The sequence below is a fragment of the Anthonomus grandis genome, chromosome 6 (assembly GCF_022605725.1).
Source record: "Anthonomus grandis grandis chromosome 6, icAntGran1.3, whole genome shotgun sequence".
Taxonomy (NCBI): Eukaryota; Metazoa; Arthropoda; class Insecta; order Coleoptera; family Curculionidae; genus Anthonomus; species Anthonomus grandis.
In genome coordinates, this window is record NC_065551.1 from 12,696,936 (window position 1) to 12,719,900 (window position 22,965).

The 22,965-nt window shown below is 34.6% G+C and overlaps 1 protein-coding gene across 2 annotated transcripts in view; it reads right to left on the bottom strand.

The window, feature by feature from the left end:
- LOC126737338 (extracellular serine/threonine protein CG31145) overlaps nucleotides 1-22,965 on the bottom strand; it is a 601,920-nt gene that overhangs the window by 242,327 nt on the left and 336,628 nt on the right. For both annotated transcript variants that reach the window (XM_050442201.1, XM_050442202.1), the window contains one exon: nucleotides 2,512-2,604. In XM_050442201.1, the coding sequence (XP_050298158.1) occupies nucleotides 2,512-2,604 (93 nt within the window). The remainder of the gene's footprint in view (nucleotides 1-2,511; nucleotides 2,605-22,965) is intronic.

Below are 22,965 nucleotides of genomic sequence, written 5' to 3' on the forward strand. Positions count from 1 at the left end.
TTGATTTGAATTGTTTAAATTATTTTTTATTGTTTAAATGGTTCTTTTTAAGTTGTTTCTTTTTTTTAATTAAATTGTTTATTGTTTAGTTAAATTATTTATTATTTATTTTAATGATAATAAAATTTTCGACAAACAAGTTTTAAAGGACCCTTGTATGGATTTGATTTTTTTGCACGAAAACATTGCGTCGAAGCGCAAAAATGCAAGGGATTGGTCTTATACAAAATGACCAAAATATTTCGAAAAAGATCTTTTTTTCAAAAGAACAGTGGCGTATCTTTTTTTTTTATGAAAAAAATAACATATATTATGCAATTCCTCAAAAAGTTGCCTCATCACCTACCATTTTTTTATCAAAAGTTTCATTCAAATCGCTATCAGCGATTTTTAATACAGAGGAAAAAAATCGATTTTTTCGAAAAATTTCAATACCCAGTATAATCACACTAATCAGTGATTATACCATTTGAAAGAAGACCCTCCCTTTCAAAAATGCTGGAGTATATACAGGAGCCATAAAGAAGTAGTTTGAGATAGGACACCGATGGTCGGAAGACCCTTAATATACCCTCGTACTGTAAAACAACAAAATAGCTTCAAATTACGTTTGTTACGTGACCCGTGAGACAAAAAAATGCAAAAATGTCGCAAAAAAAAACAACAATAAGCGGGCAAGGGAGGATTTTGGCCTCAGTCGACGTCCCATAAATAATTCAGGGGAGGATTTAACTTTTTGAGTTAAGCTAAATTGATTCGACGTGAACTCGCGACTGTTTAATATTTACGCGTTAATTAGGACTGCAATTAAAACTGCAACTAGTCATGCACCGCTACCCCCTTGGTGTGATTTATTTATTAGTGACAAGTTAATGTTGGATTGCTTGATTTTCCCTCCTTTTTTTAGGGTAAGGGGTTTATGTATAAATGGGTAAAAACAGCGTATTTCAAGTTCAGTTAAGTACTTTAACCCCTCGTAGAATTTTGCGAAACTTACAAACAATTTTGCTCGGAACAATCTTACTCAGAAAATCCACAAATCCTTATAACCTTCGAAAATTAAATCCTAATATCTAGGAACCAAAATAATTTTTAATGCGCTCCTGAAGTTCTTCCAAATTTACGGTTCCATAATAAAACACCAACTCGTTTAAAGAGCCCACATAAAAAATCGCCAGGCCAAGAGGCAGTAATGAACGAATCGCATATTATGCTTCATATTTAGAGGAACATCTTCTAATAATTGTGATCTTGTGATGATTGTCTCCAAAAACATCTAAATAAATTTCACCAATAAGCATGCCATTTATCACGCCAGCTCACATACTTGATAAAAATCTATGTTAAAAATTAATGTTAAACACTTAATAAAAATCTATGTTAAAAATTAATTATTTTTACAACATGCAGATATTCTACTGCTTAAACATGATGGTTGTGGAAATTTTGCTTATCTCGTGTAAATATCTGTACATAAAATAAGTTTTGTAACATCTTCATTTTTGCCGAACTGTTCTAAAAGCCATTGGCCAAATAAAACTCTTACCAAATACAACTCAACCAACTTAAGCTGCTATGCCTCTAGTACTAATTGTCAGTGTTGAGTCTTCGACCATTTCTAAAATGATCTCCTCAATTTGAAACATTTTAAGTTGAGCAGCTCTTCCAGCATGGCTTTCTCGTTATTCTTTCAAATACCTTGTGCCACGAAGTCTAATTACTAAATTTCCAAATATCCGTGGTGCCAGATGATAAGAAACCTTTTCGCATACAACCTGATTCCTTAAAGGTAAGTTTTATTTTCACTAGTCCAATATTTTTGTAAATTAGAGCCATATTTTCGCATAAAATAAACGGACAAAAACAAGATTCGTACGGAAAACTATACAATAACACAAATTTTTATAAATTTAGAAGCAGTAAGCAAACGACAGTCTTCTTATTTTTATTTTTTCAAATTTCAAATCTCTTTTATTTTGCAACTTTTATATTGATGATTTTTAGTACATCAACTATTAATTAAAGACTTAACTTTAAAAACACTCTGTTTATCAATGCTTCATATGGTTGCTTCTGGTTAAAGAACATGAAAAACAGATAAGAGCAACACCTTTTTAAGACTAAACCTTAAAAATGGTTTGGGAGAAGAAGGACCAATAGGGAAACAAATATAAACAAAGATAAAAATCATAATAGAACGCGGATTAAAAAGTAAGTATCTTGTGATTTATATTTCGGCCCTGACGGCTCTTTAATTCGACTTAAAATTCATGGAGAAGCGGGCTTTAGAAACGTTATTTTAGGATCCTTGTAGCGGAATTAGATTAGATTTAGGGGCTCTCCTAGAACTCCACCACTTGCGAAGCTTTTAGGAAATTTATGGAATTAAAGTGTAGTTTGTCTTAGATTGTGTTTGTTTAGCCATTAAGGCTCTTTTATAGTAATTTGTGTATAAAATTTAATTTTTGCTTTGTATATTTTCTTATAAGAACATAACGTCGTAATCCATACCTGTCTAAATGGAAAGCGGCAATCTCGGCGTTGTGCCTCTCGTAGTCGGTGAAATAAAAATGGTTAGGAAGAGTTTGCTGTTCTCTTGGAAATCTGAAAAAAAGACTAACTTTAGAACTTTTTTATAATAAGTAATTAATGACCTTAATAAGACTACTTTTATCAAGCAAACACCGTGGTATTTCCTTAAGTTTTTGATTGTTCAAGAAAATCACTATTTCAGTAATATTACCATATAAAGAAATATCTGCACTTTTATACCTTTAAAGTTCTAAAGAATCTAGAACACTAACTGGATTATATTCCTGAAGTAAGCTGCATGCTACTTACAAAATATTCTCAACAAATAATGTTTATTTTATTTATTTAGCAGTTTATTTTCAACAGGCAAAGCCCAGCTACAGGAAAATCTACGATTAATGTTTTGAAAGTGTAAACAAGTATTAAATTAAATAACAAAAAGAAAGAAAAATAAGGAAAACTTAAATTACTATAGTAACATCATGTATATATCAAAATTAAAGGAGATGTGAATTAACATTAGAATGAACAAAGAAAGGGATTCATGGGATAAGGGAAAAAAGGAAGAGAAAAGGAATTATGGTAACTGTTGGTTTGTCAGAGACAAAACTAGATCCTTTATGGAGCATACAAATATATCACAAGTTGATGATACTGAATTAAAAATTCTGCACTTTTGATATACGGGATCCTGAAACCTAATGTTAGTTCTGTCGCGATCTAAAGCAAAAGTGATATAGGCTCTAGAAGCAAATCGTTGTACAAGAAATAGCATATTGTTCAAGAGAGGAGGAGAATTTATTTGATTATTGACCAACTTCCATAAGAATGTTACAAAATGAATTGTTCTCCTCATGGCCAGAGATTGCAGATTAAATCTACCTAACATCAGATCATGATCATATCCCCTAACAGGATATATTCCATCCTCACGAAACATAAGAAACTTTAAAACCCTTCTCTGAACACTCTCGATGTAGCCAACATGGCATTCATACAAAGGACACCACATCAAGGAACCGTAATCCTGTCTTGATCTAACCAAGGCAAAGTACAATAGTTTTATTGACTTTGAGTTGTTAAAGAGTCGGCTATTTCGAATGACAAAACCCAGAAGTTTCAACGAGGAGGTCACTGTCTGTTCAATATGTGGCACAAATGTGAGCCTATCGTCGAATACAACCCCTAGATCTTTAATAGAAGTACTTCTACAGAGGATTTGATTGTCTATATTGTAATTAAACAAAACATGATCCTTGGTTCGGTGAAAGGAGATCACACAGCATTTCGAGCTATTAAAACATAACTGATTTCGACTTTACCACCCCCTAATTAGGTTACTCTGTAAAAACAAGCAGTCCAAGATATTATTGATACACCAGAATATTTTCAGATCATAAGCATAAGCTAGTCTAAGGCAGGAAATCAGTTCTATAAGATCATTAATATAAAAGATTTAAAGAAGTGGGCCGAGAATGGATGCCTGTAGGACTCCAAAAGTTGAAACAAAGGTATTAGATCTGCAACCTTCCACCTCAACAAACTGTAGGCAGTCAATAAAATATGACGAAAGCAACGAAATTAGGTTTTCTGAGAAATTGAATTGCTTGTTCAATTTTTCCAGCAGAATGCTATGATTTATCTGATCAAAAGCCTTACTGAAATCAGTATACACCACATCAACCTGACTTTTTCTATCGCGGGCTGAAGAAATAAAATGAGTCACATTACAGAGGTTAGTGATGCATGACCTTTTAGAAATAAAACCGTGCTGATCTATAGAGAGTAGTGATTGAACTTGGGGAAGAATTCTGTTATAAACAATAGTTTCAAAAGTTTTGGAAAAAGTGCAAAGTATGGAGATAGGTCGGTAGTTGTCGATTCTGTTTATATCGTCTTTTTTGTGAATTGGTATTACTTTAGCACATAGCCTTTAGCCACACTTTAGCCCGGAAATTTGCCAGTTTTCAAAATAAGGTTAAAAATATGATATAAAGGCCGACAAAGGACAAACATGCAGTCTTTAGCCACAAAACTTGGAACACCATCTGGACCGGCTGTCAACTTTTTTCCTCAGTGGTAATTGATGGAAGAATGTCAAGGAGGTCTGAGGAATTAGAAGGAGGATAGGTTTCTGCGAGGTTGATTGGATCTTTATAGGCATTCTGAAAAAGTTTGGCAAAAGCTGGCACAATATTTTCTGTTCCTTGAAAAGAATAACCATTGGCATCGCACATGATAGACGGAAGTGAAGAGTGATCTTTCTTAGCTCTAACGAAAGACCAAAACGATGAGGGATTAGTGACAATGTTCTCCTCGGCTTGGGTCACAAATGAGTTATAGGCCTCACGGGCTTGAGATTTTACCGTCTGACGAAGCCTGTTGTATCTGGAAAGATTAAATTCAGTTGGAGAGGATCTATAATCACGATATGCTTTTTCCTTCTTAAAGATATTAGAAATAATTTGTTTGGAAAACCATACTGGAAATCGCCGTCGTCTTCGTTGTTTTAACGGTGCTGAAGCAGCAAACGCTGAATCAAGTCTTTTGTAAAGTTCCTTGCAAGCGCTGTCAACGTCAGAAGACTGCAAGGCGGACATCCAGTCTGCATCAAGCAACAAATTATACATGAGTGGAAAGTCTGCTTTTCTGAAGTTAAACTACTGTAGATTATTTGAACTTATAGAAGGATTATATTTATGAGGGGAAGCCGATTTAAAAGAAATTGTCAAAGCAGGATGATGCAAATCTTCGTCAATAAGCGGTGATATACTTTTGATGACACTGACGTCGAAATTTGAAAAAACCAAGTCAAGAAGCCTATTATTAACATTTGGAATATTGTTAAACTGCTTAAGACCAAGGATCTCGCATAGGTTGGTCAAAAGCTTGCACTTGACACTGCTAGCTTCGGTTGTCTGATAAGACGGAACATTAAAATCTCCAACAATCATAACGCGTTTTGTGTGGACTAGATCCAGTGACATAATTGTTTCACACAAGGTCTCAAAGTCTCTCTCGGTTGTGCAAGGAGGGACATAGATTAAAAATAAATAAAATACAAAATAACCATAAGTGAGCTTACAACCTAAAATATCTATAAGTGGTGTGGAGTTAAGGAAGTCTTCCAAGTTAACCCTCTCTAGGTGGATGTTGTGAGAAGCTGCGACCAAGCAGCCACCACCACGAGTAGCGGCCACTCTATCCAGCTGTCTGTCAGATCTGAGCACTCTAAATGTTTCTGGACACAATTCAGAGTCGAGGATATCTTGAATATGGTTAAAGCCATGTTTCAAGGAAGGCAATGATGTCAAAGTCGCACACAATTTTCTTTTTTTTCTAAGATATATACTCGCACAAAATTACTTGAGTATCACAAGTAGCGTCAGTGATGGTGTCTGTCTATGGATATTTTTCTTGTTCTGCAAGTTTCTGTTGTTATAGGTTGTTTGAGGAAAACGTACTTTGGGATTTGGTCCCATAAATTTGCACTTCTCCATAAAAAGATGTCTTGATATAGCGACGTTCTAGACCTCTGCAGATGCACTCGATATTCATGAGTCTGGTATGGTCCAGTTCGGAAGAGCCTTTACTGCGATGGTATCTATAATAAGTTCCGCCGCCACCTTCCTTCTATGCGCCAAATTGCTAAAGTTCTAGTTATCTCTGGATCTCCTATAAAACATATGGCCCCCTTCTGAATGAAATTAGCAGCTTCAAAATATGTTTGGGTGCAAAGCTTCATATGTGAAAGTAATATTAACGAATGCACAAACAATGTACTGTCATATGCAAAGATGTAAATTAAATTAGAAGTATTGTCGAGAAGGTCGTTGAATAAGGTGCATCCTTAAGGAACACCAGCGTTAATTTGAAACCTCTGCGAGGTGTATCCATTAACAACCAAGACAACCTGGATGAATCGTTTTTCAAGGAAGCTTCCAAGCCAAGTAACGAGAGTTGGTGGCAAACCATAAAAAGTCAATTTGTGTAAAAAGTTTTCATGCCACAGCTTATCGAATGCCTTTAGAATATTCAAAGATATTATATGGGATTTAGCATATTTTCGATAACTTGCGTTATTAGCCCCATGGGTAACATGGGCCAACAGATCGACGGTAGACCTGTGTTTGCGAAAATCATACTGACGGTGGTTAATGATGTTGGTGGACTTTAGATATTTTAAAATTTGCAAATCGACAAGTTTCTTCATTAGCTTGGCGATTGTCAGGACTAAAGCAATGGGATGGTAATTGATGGGCACCCTCTTTTTTCTTTTTTTGGGTATTTGAATCTACGAGAGTTTCCAATCACTAGAGAACAAACCTCTCCTATATGAAAGAGAAAACCGTTTGCCCAAAGGTGGTATCAGCAAGACCGCTCATTTTTTGAATACTGTTGACGCTATTCTATTAGGGCCGGTGGCGTTATTAGTGTTTAAGCCTTTGAGAACTTTTTCAACATCTCTGTGATGGAAGACTATCTCTGGCACCAGAGAAACCTTTCTTGTCAAAGTCGGTGGTATTAAGCGTTGTGATATAAGGTACTTTGTACGGTATTTGCGGGTATTTCTCGCCATTTGCGAAGAACCGGCATTTTTATTGTTGACTGCCTTGGTGCAGTTTTTATTGAACAACAATTTGCTGCCTAACAAGCTTTTCAAGGTGTTTGGGACATAAGCTTCCATACCTGCCAAAATCACCTTTAAAATCTCGCTCGCACTCAAAAATCATTGGTCCTGGAACACACACCACCAAGGAAACAAAGAAAGAAACTGTTGGTTGGTTTATAATGCTAAACTTCACACGGCATGGATGGATCTTGAGTTTTCATTTCTAGTTCACGGTTATTAATTTGTGATCCGATGTTCCTAGGGTACTATTTTACGAGTCAAGGTGCGTCGCGAGCAACAGATTTAAAAGGTTAGCAAAGTTTCCCTATCTAGCAGCGATTCTGGTTAGTTCCCGTATAAGCTGCGTTCCCGTATAAGACCATGACTAATCGCAAGTCTTCTGCTTGGTGCCCTTCATTATCAGTCTGTTAGAATACGTCAATAAATTGATATTGTAGACCTTAAAATCTCCCGTAATAACAATTTCTGCACTTCGATAGCTTGCTTGCAGAACGTCTGTTTTATCAGCAAGGTCGGTGAAAATCGTTCTGTAGTATGTATCGTTGGGTGGTCTGTAAAGAAAGCATAAACACTTTGTGGATATTTCAGCTGTTCCTTCATTTCGCTGGCAAAATATGCCGCTTCTAATAAAGACGGCGAGTCCAAAGTTGTGCCTAAACCTTGGTTGTTTCTAAGTTCACTTTTATCTCTGCCAGAGCTGAGAAAATAAGGGGTATGTTTGTTTGTTGGTGTTTACGTTTGTATTCTGACCTCTTATAATATATAGATCCGTGTTGATGGACCCTCCAGATCAACCTTCACCCGAAGATCCGACCGAGAGGCTATTTTAATTCCGGAATATTTTGATCTAAAATCAATAAATATTTGATATTATGGAACAAACATATCTATCAAGAATATTTCAAAATATAAGTCTTTTTTAGTAGTGATGCCTAAAGCAAATGTTTGAACTTCATGCCCATTCACTTTAAAGTCCAAAATCTAAAAACTAATTAAAATATTTTCATGACATAAACAGTAAAATATTTAAGCGAATATTCTTTACAAATATTTTACTAGAATAAAAAACTTGTTCAGTGATCACAAAGCCGTGATTAAGTAGTGTATCTCTTAATTGTTAAAGGTTCGGCGCCGGAATCGTTATAGGCAAAAAATTTCTTTTTTTAGATGCCATGTCTGTGTGAACTTGACTTTACTGTATCTTTTTTTAAAGTAAAACATCAAAACCTTTGTGAAAACATAGAGGGCATCTACATAAATATTTCTTGTTAACATACGTTTTTACGAAAAAAGAACAATTTATAAACTTATTGAATTTCTAGACAAGGACCTGTCAGTCAACCCGTATTTTTATCGTTTTCAGTCAAATTGTTGCAAGGATATACATTTGAATCGGGTCTGATATATTGTAAAATAATAAAATATATATGCTATAAGACAATCTATCCAAGTTTTATTCTTTTTCTCGTAAAACCATTAAATTTACTTGGTTCCTTGCCATTTTTGTGATTATTTGTAAATACTCTGCCAGCACGCACTAAAAATGTGGTGTAAACGTAATTAATTGATTTAAGAAAATTATTATAATTATTATAAACAAATAATGCACTTTACTTTTACATGAAACTTTAATACGTTTTACGTATTTTTACTTTTTTGTTTATGGTTTATAAACGTTAGCGCACTAAATATTTGAAAAGTTGAAGACCATATATGAAGTTTTAAAGCTAATTTAACTAAGATGCTTTAGTTAATAAAGCCTTTAATGTTCATATATAAATACGGTTATTATACATAAACTATGTAAAATCGAGATGTATAAAAAATTATGCCTACAAAAGTTGATTGTTAAAAAGCAACGGTGATCTTAAATTTGACCATGGCAGACCATTTAAAAGTCAAGGTCAGTTTTTTTTATAAATAGAACCGCCTATTTTTGAGGACGATCAAAATGGTTCTTAATTTTTTTTGGTGGTCTTGATAAGTATAATAAGTTGAAATGAAAGTCCAATACTTAAAATACAATACAAAAATATTAAATAATTAACTATGATAATAGATGTAATCAGCACATTATTAAGGTTCACTTATTGAGGTGACTTTAAAGGTTATTTATTGGTACACACAATGACTTATCCTATATTTCAATTTAAAATTCTCACCAATATTCAGACTTGGCCTCCGAACGGCGAGGGCTCCTTATATATTAGGTGAACCATTAAAACTTCTACGTATGTCAAAATCCATACTTCTACCCTTTTTAATACTATAGCGTTTCTACCATTCGCTAGGTGTGAATTAAAACAACCTACGAACGGAAACCGTCAACACATTTATATTTACATGCTTATACTACTAAGCACAATCACACACGATAATTAAAAATATTTATTTCCACAGTATTTATTTATTACTATTTACGTCCGATTTAAATCTCGTACTTGTATTCCGAACTTCACTTCACTGAACTTCACGGCTCCTTATATACTCAGCTGACCATGATTCGGGAAGATTGGCTGACTTTCCATGCGTCTCCATAGATGTCGTGCGGTGTGCCACTTGTGTTATTCCGGAATCACGAAGAATCAGCTGGTATATTCGGCGCTACCAATATCGTTACAATACTTTTGAATTCTCTTATCTGCCAAGGCATTTTATTATACAGGGTCCGGCACTGAAACTTTCTTTCTCCAATGATACATGGTGGCGAGACTGGAGGTATTGCAGCGCGTTAGTGCGCTTAACAGAGAGCGTCGGTGGGGAGATTTGTTTGTTAATCGTCGTCAGCATAGAGAAATGAATATTAAAAGAGTGTTTGAAAAATAGCCTAACCTGATCATCAAGTTTTAATACTTAACCTAAGAAATTTAGTTCGGTTTGACGGCATAGAGGGCCAACTTCTGTCATAATTGTCATTAGATTATCGATTTTCTTTCGTTCCTTGCCATCACCCACCTTCGCATCATCGATCGTCGCCATTGCTTATTCCTTTTTATTTGGGCGTCCATTGGGTGTGTTCTTTTGTTTTTTCTCAACAAAAAATAGTTAAAAATGTAGCTTAAAGTCATTAAAGTGTAATTTCATCATATAGGTAGAAGCTTTTTTGTTGTTTTATTATGTGGTTTCAGATCCCTAGGATGGGGTAAGTGCAATTTTTTTTATCAAATAGTTTTCACCATGTTGTAGGTCACCTAAAATTGTTGTTTACTATTTTAAAACTGCCCTAATAATGTCATCACCAGGAAAATTAATTTTTAAATGCAAGGCACCTACTTGTTCTAATACATACTATTGTCCTATTGAAGATTCATAAAAAAATAAAATTTTCTTTTAATTTCCTGAAAAAGACATTATTAGGAGGTCCGAATGGTTTAAGCCCAACCTCAACAAGGTGTTATTTATGTCAAGACCATTTTGATGATATTTCATTTACTAGTACTATACATACTCGTTTAAGAAAGTGTGCTCTCCCAATTGCTGGCCCAAGTATTATTCAAAATGCCCCAGTACTGGTTGAGGCACAAGTACCTTGGGAAGATACATTGACTTTATTACCTGCTGTTCAGAATGAACATAATTATGCTAGGCCAATGGTCATTCACCCTAATTCGAAAAGAAAGGTTGTGGGAAGCATAGGACATTTTGATGGAGAAAATGGCACAAAAAACAGAGATTTAGTATATTGAGTCAAATTTGTGAAACAAGGGTTAAAAATCTTACTCCTAGAAAAAAATTTTTTTATTATCTAAACAAACCACAAAGCAACAGAATCTGCAAATTAAAAAGCAAACTGTTTTCGACCAAACAAAAATTGAAAGCGGCATATCAGTTGTCAAAAACCCAAGTTTTTAAAGAACTAGAGCAAAATATGGATCGTTCAGTAGCCTCTTTTTTTCAAAATTGCTTTACAAATTTAAAAACAAAAAGACCAACATGGACAACCAAAGATAAGGTATATGCCCTAGCACTCTACAAAAGAAGTCCAAAATCATACAGGTTTTTAAAAAGCAGTCTAGCTTTACCAAGTAAATCCACCCTACAAAAACTTTTAACATAGTTTTTTTAAACTTTTTTTACTAGGTCTGACGAAAGGTATCATCAGTGCTTTGCTGCTAGGAAGTACCAAAAGCACAATAAGTGAAACAACTTCCATTCTACCAGGTCACTACTCAAGGAGGTACCTCACCTCGATAAGATGGGAGTAAGATCCAGGGATTCTCTTTGAATATTTAAGAAAAAGGACCGGTGACATCTAGAATTTAGGGTAAACATCAGTGTCAACTAATTTTTAATATCATACTCTCCATAAAGAATATTTTAATTACAGGGTTAGTTTTTATATATTACCACGCTCCTAACATTTTCGGGTACCCTCTGTACCAAAAAGTAGGTAGTAAACGTAAAATTTTTAGGGCATATTTTTGAGAAATATAGTTCTTATGTCTATAAATAATTAATTTATAAATTTGATAAATTGTAATTTTTGTATCATATCCTCAAAATGTAAAATGTAAAAAGCAAAATACATACCATGGACAGTGTTGTGCTAAAGCAGCACAAAATAAATTGTATCAGGATTCCTTTTAAGACAATAAATTATAAACTTACTTTACAATTGACTTAAATTCTACCCCTACCGTTGTTAATTTGTTGATAACAGTGAAATTAACATTGTTAGTATCGAGCATTTAATTCTCAAAATAGGACTAAATATATTATACTTAATCTCTAAAATATTGTCTTACATAATTGACCCATTAAATCTTTTTTTGATAGCGTATTGGGCTGTAAAATCTCTTTCACATTCTCTAAAAATCAATGAAAAAGTGCAATTAACAATTTATTTTTTTGAAGGGCCTAAATGCATTAACTTAACAGCTTAAAAGCAAATTTGATGAATTTAATGTCAAAACACTAACGTATTCAATTAAAAAATGTATAAAATAGACTTAAATTACAAACATTATCACTCTTAGCTTCTTCAAAAATTAAATTAATACACTTGCACTATTTCATAATTTTTTAGAGTTTGTGATCGAGATTCACAGCCTTTACGCTGTTAAAAATTGATTTAATGGGTCAATAATTTTAAATTTCGCGCCATTCTAAAATTTTGAATAGCCTGGCTTTCATTTCTATGACGGATCGGTATTACAATAGACTATTTTACCGACTGTGACAAATGTCAATTATTTTAGTTCGGTTAGACAGCAACCGTACGCTGCAATCGAGTTTAGGGTAAAGATGATGCCTACTTGTCACTATGGGATTGAACCCTCTCATACTTTTAATTACTCTATGGTCGTCAGTCGCAAAAATGCCTTGGGCAAGAAATCACGCGCGTTCGCCGTTGAGACTTACTTTTCACAAGGCTGGTCGATCATCGCAGTACAGAGTACGTTCCGTTTACGGTATAATATTTCTCCCCTAGGTGCTGTTCTGGTTCGGCGATCCATTTTATTATAAGTGGAGGCTTTTAGAGCAATTGGAAATGTGTCTCGCAAGAGACCAGGAGCAACACGAACAGTTAGAATACCGGCAAATATCGAGGCAGTTCGACAGCCGGTTTTGCGACCTTCTTCGAAGCATCCGCTGTCCTGAGGTTATCAGACCACTCAAGTCGCCGAATTCTTCACGACGATCTTCACTTTCATCCATACAAAATGCTAGTTGCCCATTAACTTTTCGAGCGTGATTTTGTTTTAAGGCAAAGGGCATGTGAAACGATTGTTAAAGTTTTGCTTCCAGACGCGGTTATATTTTTCAGTGATGAAGCACAATTTCACCTCACAGGTTGTGTTAACAAACAAAATATGCGCTATTGGAGCGGGATTAATCCCAGAGAAATTCATGAAGGGCCTCTTCATCCGGTTAAGGTCACAGTTTGGGCTGCGATGTCAAAAGTGGGGATCGGAAGATCCATATTTTTTCGAAGAAGATAAGCGCAGTTACTGTAAACTCTGAGTGTTATGTGGCAACGATTAACAATTTCTTTCTGCCAGCTCTACATCCAATCAATATATGTGTACATTAAGAGACTTTCAACAAGTGGTTTATAGAGAGTTTGTAATTGCTTAAAATCTCATCTAATCTTAGTTGTTACAGCTGTAACAAGAACATACCTTACTGACTCAATATTCGGTTTTTATAGTATTTTATACTAATCTTAGTTTTATCGTATTCGGTAATTGTAATTTTGACTTGTAGATTTGAAATACAATATATTTAATTTTATTAGTTTCAGCTTTACATTTTAATTCTTAGGCTCCAGTAGTTTTTTGTTAACGGCAAAAGATTGGAGTATCATCGAAAAAACTTACAATTGCACCAGTTAGTAGGCGTTTCAACTTATCATTCATAGATAAGGTAAACAACAGAGGCCGAGACAGACCCTTGTGGGACACCATACTGCAACTGTGCTTGCTCACTTAAAACTTCATCAAAATTTACCTGGTTTTCCAATTCTGACATCCAGATGCACTACAGAAAGTGGCAAACTGAAGTTAAGGTCGAAATCTCGACAAGGGAAGAATGGCCGGCGAACCAAATTAAAGATCCATGGTTTCCAGGCCTGGTACACAGATGGATCATGAATGAAAAGCACCAATTCACCCGGAGCCGGAGTGTACAGGATGGAAACAAACACATGGAAATCCTTTCCGCTAGGGAAACACACCACAGTTTTCGAAGAGGAGGTGTTTGCTATACTCGAAGTAGCAAACAAACGACAGGCATTGGAAGGTAACGGGGGATTTGCATCTACTCCGATAGTCAAGCCGCCCTCAAAGCAATTCATAAACCCAGGGCCAGCTCAGCGCTAGTCGAGAAATGCAGAGATGCGATGGAAAGGCTTGCAGCACACAGGGAAGAGATACTGAGGTGGGTCCCAGGACCCCAGGGTATCCAGGGCAATGAGCAAGCCGACGAACTGGCAAGACAGGGTTCCGTTAACCCCTTTGTAGGCCCCGAACCTCCTCTCGGTCTTAGCAAAAAACAAATCTCCCAGGCACTTAATTATTGGGCTTTTTAAAAAACAAGGAAGAATTCGAGAAGGACAGAAGGATGTAGACAAGCCAAGGAAATAATACCAGACCATGACGGCTCTAAAGCAAGGCGACTCCTAACAAAGACCCGGTAGAGTATCAAAGACTTGCTGGGAACCCTGACTGGGCTCAAAAGTCTAAACAGGCATCTACAGCTTCTTGGTATAAGAGAAAGTCCACTCTGTCCGAATTGCGGTACAGGGGAGGAAACTTCATACCATATACTAGGTATCTGTGATAGGTGGAGTCGCCTGAAAAGAAAAACTTTCGGAGCAACGACACTCCAACGGGAAGATTTTAAAGACCTTAGGCCTACTTGCCGAGCTCTAGCTCCCCCACCCTTACTACTACTACTACTACCTGGTTTTCTCTTATTTCGTAACGTGGTGATTTTAGCAATAGGGTTTGATGACATACCTAAATTGGCATTTCTAAATAGCGTCCTAGGTACATTTGCCTTCCTTTGAACCAACTTGAATATTCGATATTATATTATGTTTATTATAATATCGAATAGGAAACCTAATATCTCTCTTTCATAAGTCGCTGAATAATATTTGAAAAAGTATGAAAAATCAAAACGGTCCTAAAGTTTTCAATTTTGGTCTGCTCGCCAGATTTAAAGAGCTTTTATAATGCCCTTTTTAAAACAACCAAATAAATGCCTGTTTAAAACATATATTTCTTAAACAAACATGTTAAGGCTGGAGATATGTTTTGCTAACATGTTTAAGAGTCTTGCTCATCAATAAATGTTTGTATTAAACAAAAGCTTGGTACTATTAATAACGACATGTCAAAATCAACGATGAGTTTTTATATTACATAACATTAATTTAACTAAAGTAGAATAATAATTATTAATCTTAACCATCATGTTCTGTAAGAGAATGTTCAGCAGATCATGGGGATTCTCAGCAAAAATAATACACTAGGTGTATTATTTTATCATTATCACAGCAATGGTGAGACCCATCATTGTTGTCTACAGCATGCATTGATGCATTGCAACTGACCATGACCCATCATGCGGCACCAATATGATGGGATGCGGCAGAAAGGAGGACTATTATAATAGCGTTGATTGAATATTTGGGAAGATACGCAACCTTATGGGCTAAAGCGTGACCGCAAATATGCGTGAAAAATAGATGGCGATTCTCTCCAGTATGCGCGAAAATAATTTCGTCCGTCGCTTCTCATTAGTAATCGGCCGATCACCCGAGTCGTGTGGGAGAGTTTTTGCACAGGTTCGTGTTTGCGGTATTGCAATTTGGTAGTTGTTAAAAATTTTTCTTGGATATCATAATCACAAATAGATAGATATATGTAAATGTGTTTAGTTTGTGAGACGATGGCTGCTTTAGGCAAAATTAATCAGTGTGCGTATATTAATTAGGACTTTGATTTATAACAACCTAATATGGGAATCTCAAAATCTTATTAGAAAATCTTTAAAAAAAACTATTTATAAATCTCACAGAAAATTATCTATTTTATCTACAAAAATCAATCCGAACTCTTAAAAATACTGTCTCTTCATGCCTATGAGAGCCATTTTCTCTTTTTATTTTTTTTACTTTAAGAAAATTTTAAATCAATATATTATGTTTATGGTCTTTAATGTTTTAAGTATTTTCAATAATTGTTTTCATGATGAAATTCATTCATGAAAAAGATAAAAATAAAGCCTAAAAAGCCTTTAAAGTTATTGAGAAACTGGTTATAGTACGAATGGTAGCTTTCCTAATAAAAAAAAATAACATATTAAATGAATGTCGAGTAATGTTTTCATTCCTGGAGATATTATATTTGAGCTTGAAGAAGGTCACTTTGCTGCAGCGGTATTCTGCGACTTCTCTAAAGACTGTGACTGTGTCAACCATGGAAACTGCTCGATAAGCTTTCTAGATATGGGTTTAGGGGAGTTGCTCTAGAATGGTTAAAATTTTGTTTTGTTAGACAGAAAAAAGTTTGTTTGGCCAAATGGCAGTTTGTCTGAACTTTGTGTAGTAAGCAGGGTTCGTTTCTCGGTCCTATTTTATTTCTATTGTATATAAATGACCTGGCGTTTCTCCAGATAAGAGGATTCTTCACTATTTTTGCAGATGACACCACTATCTTATGGGCAGACAATAATGAAAGCACATTAACAAAAACAATTTCTAAAGATTTATTAATGATTAAACAGTGATTTGATGCTAATTTGTTGTCTTTAAACATAGATAAGACTAAATTGTTAAGTTTTTATGTTCAGAGCAGTTCATGATTCACAAGAAAGAATTGGAAGTGAATAATTTTAACAGATTTCTTCGAATTATTATCGATCATAAACGTAAGTTTTATGGAGATATGTCAGGAGGCAAAAACTGGCTAGACGATGTTATGCTGTTAGAGTGGTTTTAAATGAACTGAGATTGATATCTGCAAAAACGGTCTATTTTTTTTTGTCGAAAGTTGGAACTTACTTTCATACAAAAATACCTACAGTATAGAATAACATTTTGGAGTTGCATTAGTAAACGGCTTTTTGACTCGATGTTTGTTTTTAAAAAACGAGCCATTAAATATATGTGTCATAAATCTCCACAGGACATGCAGACCCCTATTTAAAGATACTTTCCTTGTGTTGCTTGTTTATTGTTGAGTCTGCTTGCCTAATATATAAAAAATATAAATTGTATCTTCAAAATAATGGCTCCTTAAAACATTATAATATCAGAAAAGAATACAATATTCCAATGCCCATCCCGAAAAGTGAACTAAGAATTCTCTTATTTACTTGAGCATAAAAATGTTTAATCATTTTCCAAATGTCATAAAAGTCTCTAGAAGTTCTCCTCGCTTTAAAAAGTTCTTAACAAAACTTCTTAAAAGCAAGTATTTTTATAGCATTAGAATTTTTTTAAGATAGTTAGGAACAGGCCAATCGTATATAATTAGTTTTTTAGTAAAGATGTAAAGGTTAGAATTTGTGATGTTACTCTAAAAAATTTTTAAGTCGTCTTGCTTTGAAATTGAAAATACATTTTGTGTTTATACTAGTATGTTGAACCCACTATTGTGTATTGTTTTTAAATTATGTGTTAGTAATATGTCGATTAATGTGCCTATTTTATATCATAGAAGTACCATGTCAACAAGTAGGTACCATGTATTTATGAATAAAGTATGTTTTGAATTTTTTGAAATTCGAAATTGTATTTAAAAGAGAGAGAGGTATATAATATTTAATAGGGATGATTCCAACTACTCACTAGAAATTACCTCGTTGAAAAAGTAATTCTTTTTGTAAAAGGGTTATTCAAAACTGCAAGTGGCCAACATGGAGTCGACAAGAAGAAAAAAAGTTGATTATGACTCTCTAAAGAAGGATTTAAGAGTTATTAAACGTCGTATTTAAAAGTTAAAGATGTTAACTTATAAATGAGAGAAAGCGTTTACAACAATGTATAAATGATTTTATTTTATATTTTCAAATAACGCCAGAAAAAAATAAAAAAAACATTTTGCCAAATTTCACCTTTTTCCTGAATATTAGGAAGTATTTGGCATTTTTCCAATTTTTAGATTGCATTTATTCAATCATTGCATTTATATTGCGCAACTTTCGCCTAATTAAACCATTTATTGCTCATCCTTATTTTGGACATCCTGTATAACCGCGATGAGACCCTTCATACTGTTAAGCAAAATATTTGTTTTTTTTTCTTATTAACTTTTTCTAGTTTTAAGAATTAGTAATTAAGTGTTTCCCTGTATTGCAAATTAAAGTGTGGCCTATTTTCGATATTTTATAGTGTTGTTACACCCTTATTCAAAACATTTCAACCCTTATACAAACATTCATACATTACTTAACCACCACATTTATCTAGTTATTTATGCGAGATCACAGCGCATTTAAATATCGGCAATAACAAAATAAATAAAAGCGCTGTTATCATCATCGCCCTTGTCTTAAAAAAATAACAAAACGGCCGGGCAGCCAAAGATTCCCGCGTCGTTAAACTGCAAATGATCAATATAGCGCCGACAAAGAAAAACAAAGTTGATGATGGCTCTTTAAAGACAGAACGTCGTATTTTAAATTTTAAAGGTGTCATCGTATAGGCGAGAAAAAGTGGTCACAATAATTTATTCATTTAATAACTACTTTTGTCATATATTTTGAAATAACGCCAGAAAAAAATAAAATGATTTTGCCAAATTTCAGTTTTTTGCAAAATTTAGGAAGTATTTAGATTTTATTATAAAAGGACACTATATTGCTCAACTTTCCTCTAATTATACCACCTCTATTGACGTCCTGTATAACCGTGATGCGGGGTCTTTAAACAAAATGTTTTTTTTTTGTTACTAGGTATCTTTTTATAGTTTTAAGTATAGTTTTAACAACTGGTAATTGAGAATTTTCCTGTGTCGCTTAAAACTTAAAATGTGGCCTATTTTCAATTTCTATTAACATCCTCACTCACAACCCCTTACTTTACAGATGTCACTACGCTGCACAATTTTTCAGATATTGAATCACATGACAAAATGGGTTACTTTTTACAAAAAATTATTGATCAAGAAGTTATATTATGATCGGTATTAAGTCTTATGAATTATTTCAATTATTCTTTATAATATTTACGTGAAACCTACCTATATCTTAAAATTTGTTCCACATATTTTTTGTATATTAGTTTTTAGTTAATTAAGTGCAACGGGCTTTTTATTTAAAAACTTGACCCTCTTGAACACAAAATGAAGGAAACAATGTTTGTGGGAATTATAACTTGTATTAAACTTTGTTGGTAATTTTGTAAAAATAGCTTTTTATATATATTTTTGTATTAATTTTTGTCTCAAAAACATATTTTGGTAAGTAATTATTTGTTTTTAAAATTTAACTTTTAAGAAATTTCAATATGCCTCCACCCTTAAGTATATCACTTATCACTTGACCACCACATAAATGACACCGTGTTGTATGTTCAAAAAAAATAATAAAAACATAATTGGCAGCATCATCCCATATCTTAAAAAATATCCAACACGGCCGCGTAACCGGAGATTCCAGCGTCGTTGAAAACCTGACTCAAAGAAGCCAAAAGCCAAGTCCACACAGCTAAAATAAATCGTTCCTAGATATGACGCTTCGCGGCAGCACCACACGGTGCACGAAACTGAACGGCAATCCGATAGTCGACCGGGTACACTTTTTAACACAGGATTGCGTATCTTCCCAAATATTCAATCAACGATAATAGTGTAACACGTGTGCCTAGGTATCGCAGGGGCAATGTCAACGACACCGACTGCTGCTCTAGAAAACCTAACGCCTACTACAGCTAGTAGTATGGGCTGAAGCAAAAAAAAGGCCACTATCGAATAGAGAAACGATTCTAACCAAAGGTGAATACATTGCTCTCTTCGACAAGATAAACGACCTTGGCCGTATGGCACTAAGAACGAACAAAACTAAAGTCATACAGCCAGCCAAACCCTTTGTAATGAAGCAGGCAGAACGACCACTGGACAAAGGAGTTGCCCGGCAACTCAGTATGGCACATTATGACCATACGATGGAAGATCGGGGTAGCAATGAGCGTACTAGACGATAAACAATAGAACAGACAGCTCACGCTAAACCTAGGCCGGAAAGCAATAGTTTTACAGGCAAACATATTAACCACCCAAACTTATATCCAACTGGTGAAAGAAGAGGCGCCAAAGAATCGAACCTTTGCAATTATTACAGGCATTCCAGGACACCAGGCAGTAACAAACGCTTTAGGACAGTATAAGATTAGGTCAAAGACTGTACAAAACTGCTGAACGGACCTCCTGGAAATAGCCAAAGAGCATAACATTCCAGAGGTATTCCTATCACAGAATATGGCAACCATGGCACGGCAAGAAGGGTATTCCGATTTGCAATAAAGAGGGTCAGCAACAGAATCATAATCCAGAACCAACATACTGTGCTAGCCATAAAACCTGGAAGATATCAGATACTGTTTGGAACTTGAGCAAAACTCTGCCAAATCTAGAACTCTCCGAGCAACTTTTGGGCAGCCCGCTCTTCAGAAAGGATCAAAACATACTGGGCCACTCCACACAACAAACAGCAGGGCTCACAGGGAATGCATTCTGCAGGAAGCACCTACATAGAAAAAACAAATGTATGTCTACATAGGAAAGTAGACACACCGCTATGTAAGTTTGTAAGAAAAAGGAAGAAATCTCTCTTCACAATCTATGCTAAGTATTTAACCAGACCAGTGCGGCACTTCCAGGCGAAGCCAAACTATTGGGCATTGACCATTGGGCAAAATACTGGACTTCCTAGAAGCAACAGAACTGAATATATTGAAGTATGTCTATGAGGGGTTAATAGGACTGCGATAGAGTAGACCACAGTGCAGAGACCCAACCAGGTACTACCCAGCGAGGAAGTTTTGGAAGTTGGGAACTTGCTTGGGAGTTGCCAGCTGGAAATTGCCAGGTTACTCAGGTCTTCGGCATGTAACTCTTCCCTCAAAACTCACCCACAAAAATATCAAAGTGTCATAAAGATCTTTATGAGTTCATTTCTGATGTGACGACTTTTTGGTAGCCAGTTAGAAAATCTTTCTACAATTCTCTTGATTAATTACCGTAAGTGTTTCCTCTACTCCTGGGTTAGACCAACGCAACTTCACAGGTCACGCTATACGAACTGTTTCGGCTATTAGAATGATGCGGCATCTATTTATCAGCATGTTTTCATAATAAGGAGCCAGTCGATTACAGTGAATGATTTAAGCTGTACCCCGCAGCGGCTCTTGTATCCTCTAAGAGTCTAAGGTCGATGTCATGACGTGAAGAGTCATCGTTGACTTGCAGAACATTGTATGTCCCATCCCAGGATTGAAAGTAGTCGTCCATTTTTGTTAAGGAGAACCACTTTTTACAAGAAAACTACAAGCTTTGCCAAGGTCCTTAATTTATCCTTAAATTATAAATATATTACATGTGTTTCACCCCTAAAGGCATTATAAAGCTCGATCAAGAGTTTCTGAAAATCAATATTTTCAAACAAACGGATACTTGTTAGTTTTCCATCTCAGGATGTTTAAAGTTTCGATGACAGACCATCTTGTCGTTAAGGATTATAAAGCAAAACCGTCTCTCTACACGTCACTATTCGAGCTAGAGACGGCTGCGCTTTCATGGATGGCCGATTGATAATTCAGCAGGAACAGATAAAGAAAACTATGCCATTCTGTGACTAGAGGCTGCTTTATAAAGTCTAATGAGATAATTTACTGACTAAAGGTGTTTAAAATTATGATATAACGTACTGTTTATCATATAATTAAAATAAAGGAACTTTGTCGATTGATCTTTAAATAAAAATGAACTCCGGAAGTTCAAATTCAAGGTGGCGGTTATTTATTTACCATCACTAAGAAACACTCTGTATACAAAAAAAATGTTAAATAAATATAAAAGTTGTCCAAATTTTTTTCATGTAATAAACGATCCCGTTTAAGGGTAATTAAATTGGCGTTTAATACATTTTAATGGGTCCCAATATATTATTATTATTATTATTTAAAATATTAATAACCGGACTATAACATGACAGCAAGCATATCGATAACGTTTAAAATAAATAATAGTTGCAATTAATTGGTTTTAATATTTATAATGCCCGGGTTTCATTTAAGTACACAAATAATAATTTTTGACCGGCCTTTTTGTTATTTTAATCATATTTTATGGCGTCTGTTCGGAATAATGAATGCATTTCGAAAAATTGCCGTAGGTTTTTTTTGAGTGCTCTATACATTTTATGGGGGTTTCAATATTTGCACTGCCTATCCCCCACCCACCCTCTACATACCCATTTCATTTTTGTTAACATTTAATGAAAAACAAAAAAATACAGATGCGCCCTTTAAACTTTATAAACAAGGTAAACCTATCAGTTTTTTTTTGCCATATTTAAATTTAAATCGCAGTGATTTATTTACAAGCAATACAAATTTATTATAGTAAATGGAAATATATATTTTTTTAAGTAATATTGATCAGTTTCAGTTGGTGTATAAGCGATTCCCTTATTTCTTTTTAATAGTACAAGGGCGTGACTCCTTAAAATTGCTTTATTGGTTTAATCTTGTTACTAATTTTAATTAAAATTATTATAAAGATTGAGGTGATTCCCACACTATCTATAACTTATCAATTTGTAAGGTTAAAAAACTAAAAGCTAAAGGTCAGGGCTAGAACTAGAACATTCATTTGTTTTTGATCCCTTTTACGGATATCGTCGCTTTTATTTAAGCTTTAAACAAAATGATACACATTGCACGACGAGAAAGTCATTTCCTCATACGAAAATACATATATCAGGTGTAATAAAAAGACACTTGCCGTATCCGATGGCCTATAAAACTTTTCACATTTTTCGCCTTGCAAACTGAAACATTTAAGTATTTCACCCTCGCCAATTTCAGACAAAAAAATCTCTCTCTAAAGCGATTTGTTCCTCAAGTGAGCAAAGACACACTTTTCTCATTTACTTTAACAAGTCAGCACGATATTAAGCTGATAGGGCACGAAATCTTTTCAATGATCCCAAATGCTTATGCCCGAAATATAAAATCAAATAATATAATCCCTATATGCATCAGTATAACGCTGTAATTTCGGGAGGGTGAAAATAACGAAACGATAATAACGACCGATTTTATCGTTCTCTGCGGTCAATATATCGAA